Consider the following 7,075-nt stretch of genomic DNA (forward strand, 5'->3'; position numbering starts at 1 on the left):
CATTAATATATAGTAAGAACATCAGAGTTGTTTTTGTACGCATTTTCCCAACTGACATAGGGTCAAATTATTTTAATAAAAATAAATTTTATTAAAATTTCTTCATAAAAACAACTTTTACCGGCTTTGAAGTCTTCATCTCATTCGCGCTATTCTCCCTTCTAATCAGGACGTCCAATTAAATGGATAAGCACATCGGTGCGCCCTTTGACCCTGAGAGGATGACGTGTCGTAAGTTTTATCCAATCAAAATGATGGGATTAAACCCGGGGATTATAAGTAATGCCGCAATATGTAGGTGAAGTAAAGGATGCCCGCTTTATGGGAACAAAATAATATAGAAATATATCAACTTTAAAAATGAGAGAAAAGGGTAAAGTCGTGTATTAATTATGATTCATGCAAGCATAAACGTACTATTTAAGGGTAAAGACATAGGAATAACGACATACAACAATGATATAATAATAAACTTACGATTTTTACATGATAAGAAATTAAAAGGCCACATGACAATAACAGAAACTGTCAGGCAATGACACAAGTTACGCAGATTTGTGCAAATATTCTTTGCGAAACTGTACGCATTTTCCCAACTGACATAGGGTCAAATTATTAATTTCTTCATAAAAACAACTTTTACCGGCTTTGAAGTCTTCATCTCATTCGCGCTATTCCCTTCTAATCAGGACGTCCAATTAAATGGATAAGCACATCGGTGCGCCCTTTGACCCTGAGAGGATGACGTGTCGTAAGTTTTATCCAATCAAAATGATGGGATTAAACCCGGGGATTATAAGTAATGCCGCAATATGTAGGTGAAGTAAAGGATGCCCGCTTCATGGGAACAAAATAATATAGAAATATATCAACTTTAAAAATGAGAGAAAAGGGTAAAGTCGTGTATTAATTATGATTCATGCAAGCATAAACGCACTATTTAAGGGTAAAGACATAGGAATAACGACATACAATAATGATATAATAATAAACCTACGATTTTTACATGATAAGAAATTAATTATTTTATAGGAAAACTTTTTGGAGAGTATCACCTTAATTTTCCCATTTTTCCTACACCAGAAAATCATTCAACACGGAATAAATGCAATTTTGTTCCTCTATAAGAATTTTCGAAAAAGCGTTTTGTATAAAGGCAGTCGATGTTATTTGCAGTAGCAGCAGTAGAGAGTTCAGACTTTCTATTTATTTAACATTGTATTACTGGTGGTGTACGGGAAAATTGAAAGCGTGGCAAAATTCTTATAAATACACATAGGCCTATAAATAAATAAATAAATAAATAAATAAATAAATAAATAAACAAATAAATAAATAAATAAATAAATAAATAAATAAATAAATAAATAAATAAATAAATAAATAAAAATGAATTTTTCCTACACCAGAAAATATTGCAACACGGCATTAATGCAATTTTATTCCCCTTAAGGCTACACCCCTGGCCAATTTTATGCCTATTTTTGATTTTTTCTCAAAAATTATAGCACATGACAAGTAAGATATGTTTATTATAGGGGCAAGGACTACAACCGCTGTACTGAAAATTCAGCAACTCATAGTTATTGATCAAATATTGGTTTTCCCACATTTTTACTGTAACTCCACAACTATTGTCTGTGTTGAAATAAAATTTCAAGTGCAGTAGTTGTAGTTCTTGCCCCTATATAATATATTTTTTGAGAAAAAATGCAAAAATAGGCGCAAAATTGGGCAGGGGTGTAGTACCCCCCTAAGAGATTCTCTTACGGGAACAGGTTCTATTCATTTCCGTCTTTTTCCAAAAATTCCGGAATAAGTTGCATTTAGATTTGTAATTGTAGTTATCACGATCTCCCCTTTTTCCTATACACCAGAAAATATTTCAACAGTCAACCAATAAATAATAATTTAATAAATAAATAAATAAATAAATAAATAAATAAATAAATAAATAAATAAATAAATAAATAAATAAATAAATAAGTAAAAAAATAAAATAAATAAATAAATAATAAAAAAAATTAAAAAAATATGAATAAATGCACAAAAGTTTCTAAAAATATCTCATTGTGATATGTTTGAAATATCTGCTGGAAAGCAAGTCTGAATACACGGCATATTCACCAAACAAAAATAATAGACAAACAAAAACCCATTCAGTTTTCCATTATACCTCCTATTCAAACGGTTTAATGATTATGGTTATTTATAATTAATAAAGAGCCTCATTCAACTCCCCGCAAACTCACATCCAACATTGAACCGATTAAACCTTAATCCCTTTCGCGCTATTCATCCTTGTCCAATCAAAGGGACGTGCGCCGCGGTGTGCCCTTTGACCCTAATTAAAAAGATCACGTGTCATTAATTTTATCCAATCGAAATGATTGGATTAAATGTCGGCTTCGTGAGAAAGCGATGCCGATTTCCGCTGAGTGTTAGAGTGTATATAAAACATATTTGCTTGTAATATTAGGCATCATTTGTCTTCAAAACTGAAATCATTACACATCGAATCATTACCTTATCGTATTATTTAATTGTGACTTTGTTCTCGTTGGAGTTTACCGTAACTTTGCTATACTTCTTGTCATCATGGAATATTACAATAGCCAGAAGAATTCTTCAGAAGCTGTCAGCCTTTGTCACAGGAAGCCATCGCCGTTCTCCATTGAAGCAATCTTGGGACTAAATCAAGGTTAGTGCGGGGGTTAGTGTTTGCATCTTCATCTTATGTTTTATGCTGCAAAATTAAACGCCAGAGGCATACGGTATAATCGGGTATATTTCCTAGCACCGACGATCTCTCAAAGGCAAACTAGTATCGAAATGCAAAAAATAATTTAGCCGCGTTTTGTGAAAACAAAATTCTTACTATCGTTTTCAATAAAAAATGCATTAAAGTCTCTCGTAATACACGCACGTTGTCTTAACATGAATGAAAGTGTTTTATATAATGATGGAATTCAACTTTAAATGTATTTTAGGCGTTTTTGTGATTACTACTAAATTGAATCGTTGGTTATATACTCGTACTTTGTAATTTTTAAAACTTGGACGTCACGACTATACTCCAGGAGAAGTTGCAGATGATTTGGCGTGTTTTTGTTAAATATATATTTTTTTCATTTTACCCTATAACGATCATGTGATGATTTGTCATAATAAGTGTTTATAAATAATTATAATAATGTTTTAATTAGACGTTCTTGTTCAACATTTTTTCATTTTATCTCTACCGATTTAAAGTCATAATGTGCGATCTTATAATATGAAATGGATTGATTTGTTTTCAAACTTGATTTTTTGGCATATTAGTAATGTTTACACATTTCCCAACTTGCTGCTAAATGGAATGGAAGTGAATCGCAACCTTTGCCCGTTGAATCAAAAGTTCCAAATGTATGTATATTAGTTATTCATTTGATTAATTAGTAAGTAGTTGTTAATTGAGCGTATTCTTTGTTTTTTTTTACATTCAGCTCCTCCGATGACTTCGTTACCACAAGTTGAAGTTGCCGCCAAAGGTCAACCAGCATCTGATCGTCGTCCTCGTCGGCGTCCTCGTACTGTCTACACCAGAAAGCAGATTGAGGTTTTAGAATCTGCCTTTGCTGACAACCAATATCCTGACATTTTTACAAGAGAAGATTTAGCCGAGGTACTGGACTTGACCGCGACAAAGGTTCTGGTAAGCATCAACTCTTAATTTATCCTTGAATCTGAGGGAGTATTTAATTATTGTTAAATTAGACCCCCGTGAAGTTTTGTCTGTACAACTTTAAATGTTTAAATAATATTTGTGTTTATTACAACAAAGTGTATAATTTTTGTTTTCTTTATTCCCTTTTTGTTTTCACTATAGGTTTGGTTCCACAATCGTCGTGCCCGCCACCGTCGTGAAGCTAAACGCAACACTTCAACTTCCACAAGTGAAACGTCGTCACCATCATCAACTGAATCCAAGCCTCGTCAGATGGAATCCACGCCTACTCCACCCGAGACTTCCCATCGTCTTTCTCCCGAGACAGCGGTCATGACGTCCCAGCGTTACGCACAAGCTTGTTGTTCACAACCACCTATCATCTGTACATCTGCATCATGTTCATCGTGCCCACCTTCACCACAGTCAAGCTACCCCGTGAACTTGCCAAGCTATGGACATAATGGACTTCCTCAACAGTATTATGGTGGAGCTTTCACATATGCCTACTACCCTCATAAGTATGCCTACTACTACCGTCATAGTGCCTACCCAACTTCGTCTTCTGATTACCAAGGAAGCCCCGTGTGCAGTGTGCCGAAGTTTCTGCCTGCTGATGGAACCAGTCGTCAATGAAATGAACATAAATTTGTTTGATTATATAGTGTCCCAAACTTGCAAAGTCTGACTATGAATGTGAACGTCGAACTATAAATAAGATTATCCAAACAACTCCGATGTTCTTAATATCAATGCTGCTGACTATATGCTTTGCCACGTATTTTCAAAGAATCCATTATAATGTTAAATTATGGAATAACGCGTCTATATCTGTGTTTAAATTATATCAATTACAAGAAGGGCGCAACGCTTAATGTTTTCCAACGGTTATTTCATATTTTCCAAATTTTTACAGCATTTATTAATAATTGACTGTTAATCATTATTATGTGGTAAATTAAAACAAATTTGTAAGACCATAATAATTATGTTCACAAAAGTGAATATCCAAAAGCTAAATACTTAAGGTACACGCGCAATTATATTTACTCGCATATTTTATTTGCTTTAATACGAATATGATATGATAAAACATAATCTAAAAATAATCTTATTCGTGTTTTTGGCTTGGTCACAGCTTATTTCCGCTATAATACGGTATTGCAGTATCATGAAACAGCGAACACGAAACGTTATCGTAAAAGGGCACAAAAGTTTGCCAGAAACTTTTATATGAGGTGGTTTTTTTTATGCGAACTATTTTACAACGTCCTCGTGTTCTTTACTCGACATTAATCATTATTATGTGGTAAATTAAAACAAATTTGTAAGACCATAATAATTATGTTCACAAAAGTGAATATCCAAAAGCTAAATACTTAAGGTACACGCGCAATTATATTTACTCGCATATTTTATTTGCTTTAATACGAATATGATATGATAAAACATAATCTAAAAATAATCTTATTCGTGTTTTTGGCTTGGTCACAGCTTATTTCCGCTATAATACGGTATTGCAGTATCATGAAACAGCGAACACGAAACGTTATCGTAAAAGGGCACAAAAGTTTGCCAGAAACTTTTATATGAGGTGGTTTTTTTTATGCGAACTATTTTACAACGTCCTCGTGTTCTTTACTCGACATTTAAATGTTATCAAAATGCTTTGACCAAAACCAATACTATTACATGTTTACAATACATGACCAAAACCAATACATGCATCTCGAAATGCTTTGACCAAAACCAATACATGTTTACGTTTTAAAACATTTCTATGTTTTGCTCTGTACATGGTTTGACACGATTAATCTTGTGAATATTATGAAAGCGCTGCAAAGCGTTACACATAATTATTTGTTTTCAAGGATTTTCAAAAACTAAAAAAAAACAATGTTTGTATTTTGAAATCTGTGTACATTTTGTAAATTATATTAATTTTATGTATTAAATATATTTTATATAAGCTTAAAATGCGTTTGAATGTTTTTTATTTTACTTAAGAAGATTTTCAGTTTCTGTTCATCACTGGTGATGAAGTTTTGTCAGTAGGGCTGCCGTAAGGCGATATGCAGACTTTTTATTAGACGTATAATATTTGATGTAACATATCTACGTTATTTAATCTATTGTCATTCTATTTCCAGTAATGTTTAAGTTCTAACGAATGTTTGATGACGTAAAATCGATAATATATTTCTACCAGATATTATACGTAACGTATTATCGATTTTACGTCATCAAACATTCGTTAGAACTTAAACATTAATAGAAATAGAATGCGAATACATTAAATAACGTAGATATGTTACATCAAATATTATATGTCTAATACTCGGGGGCACTCCGGCCCTTCTAAATAATCGCCCATTGTAATGCACGTAAAAATACCCGTTTTCTTCGCTCGTTTTGAGGACTGCTGGGCAATATTTGAAATATTTTCTAATAACCAGTCGATTGCAAATCGATAAAAGTGGGTGGGTGGTTCTTCACTTCGTTTTCTCGGTACGGACTTCCAAACAGCGCCCACCTGCTCTCTAGAATTTTTGAATTCGCGGATATTCATTCTTTATAATTGAAAAAATGTTATACTTTTTTGGCGATTCAAGTTAAAGTATAGGCCTTACACTTTTCAGTACTTAGGGAGTGTTCAAAAATACTTTGGTGGGGGGCTGGTAAAAGGAAAAAAAAAAAAAAAAAGTTTTGGACCTTAAAAGAGGGGGGGCCAGAAAGTTTAAGGTGGTAGGAAAGGGGGGGCCAAAAAGTTCCGCTTTAAAACCCAAATTTTCGCGCTTCGCGCGCATTGAGACCCTCTATATCACTTTTAACATGGGCAAGTTTTGGTTTTCAGTGCTTTTGTTTGAAAAAATGATGGCACTTAGTGTACACATATTAATATAACAATAAAGATGATCAGCAACATGCAACATCTGGGTTGCTCTAACAAATACTGGCACTTTTTATCATAGAATTTTATATCTCTTCAAACATGATTATGTACCAATCTGATCAAAATACAACTAAATCAAGAAAATATTGCAAATACATTGGATTTTTTTGCACGTAAACTGCACACTTCAGTTTATTTTGTACACATAGGCCCATGGGTAGATTTACCATATAGGGCAGAGTGGGCACAGGCCTAGATGTGCCACGGTCTTTGGGGGCCAAAACTGATACCTGTTTACATTTGTGTGACCAAATTAATCTCATATTTGACCATTTTAGCTTTTTGCATATAATATAAATTAGTTCCAATTTTAACAATATTTGACCATTCAAGCTTCAATATGGCCAAATTTTAGCATTCATAATAGCCACGGATACAAATTATATGCTGATGTGCATATGAACCTCAAAATAAAT

The 7,075-nt window shown here is 33.2% G+C and overlaps 1 protein-coding gene across 1 annotated transcript; it reads left to right on the top strand.

Moving 5' to 3' along the window:
• The first annotated feature begins 2,448 nt into the window (after nucleotides 1-2,448).
• Nucleotides 2,449-4,455, top strand: LOC140136612 (uncharacterized). The gene is made up of 3 exons (XM_072158296.1): nucleotides 2,449-2,701; nucleotides 3,486-3,694; nucleotides 3,869-4,455. Exons 1-3 carry the CDS (start codon nucleotides 2,599-2,601, stop codon nucleotides 4,340-4,342), a joined length of 786 nt encoding a protein of 261 aa, XP_072014397.1. The 5' UTR covers nucleotides 2,449-2,598; the 3' UTR covers nucleotides 4,343-4,455.
• Nucleotides 4,456-7,075: the final 2,620 nt, after the last annotated feature.

Source organism: Amphiura filiformis, chromosome 16 (assembly GCF_039555335.1).
Source record: "Amphiura filiformis chromosome 16, Afil_fr2py, whole genome shotgun sequence".
In the NCBI taxonomy this organism is placed as follows: domain Eukaryota; kingdom Metazoa; phylum Echinodermata; class Ophiuroidea; order Amphilepidida; family Amphiuridae; genus Amphiura; species Amphiura filiformis.

What these genes read in the sequence shown, in the direction of transcription:
- LOC140136612 (XM_072158296.1), top strand. Translation starts at nt 2,599, where the DNA reads ATGGAATATTACAATAGCCAGAAGAATTCTTCAGAAGCTGTCAGCCTT. An exon ending in AATCTTGGGACTAAATCAAG is followed by an intron (nt 2,702 to 3,485) that starts GTTAGTGCGGGG and finishes TTTTACATTCAG; the next exon opens with CTCCTCCGATGACTTCGTTA. An exon ending in TGACCGCGACAAAGGTTCTG is followed by an intron (nt 3,695 to 3,868) that starts GTAAGCATCAAC and finishes TTTTCACTATAG; the next exon opens with GTTTGGTTCCACAATCGTCG.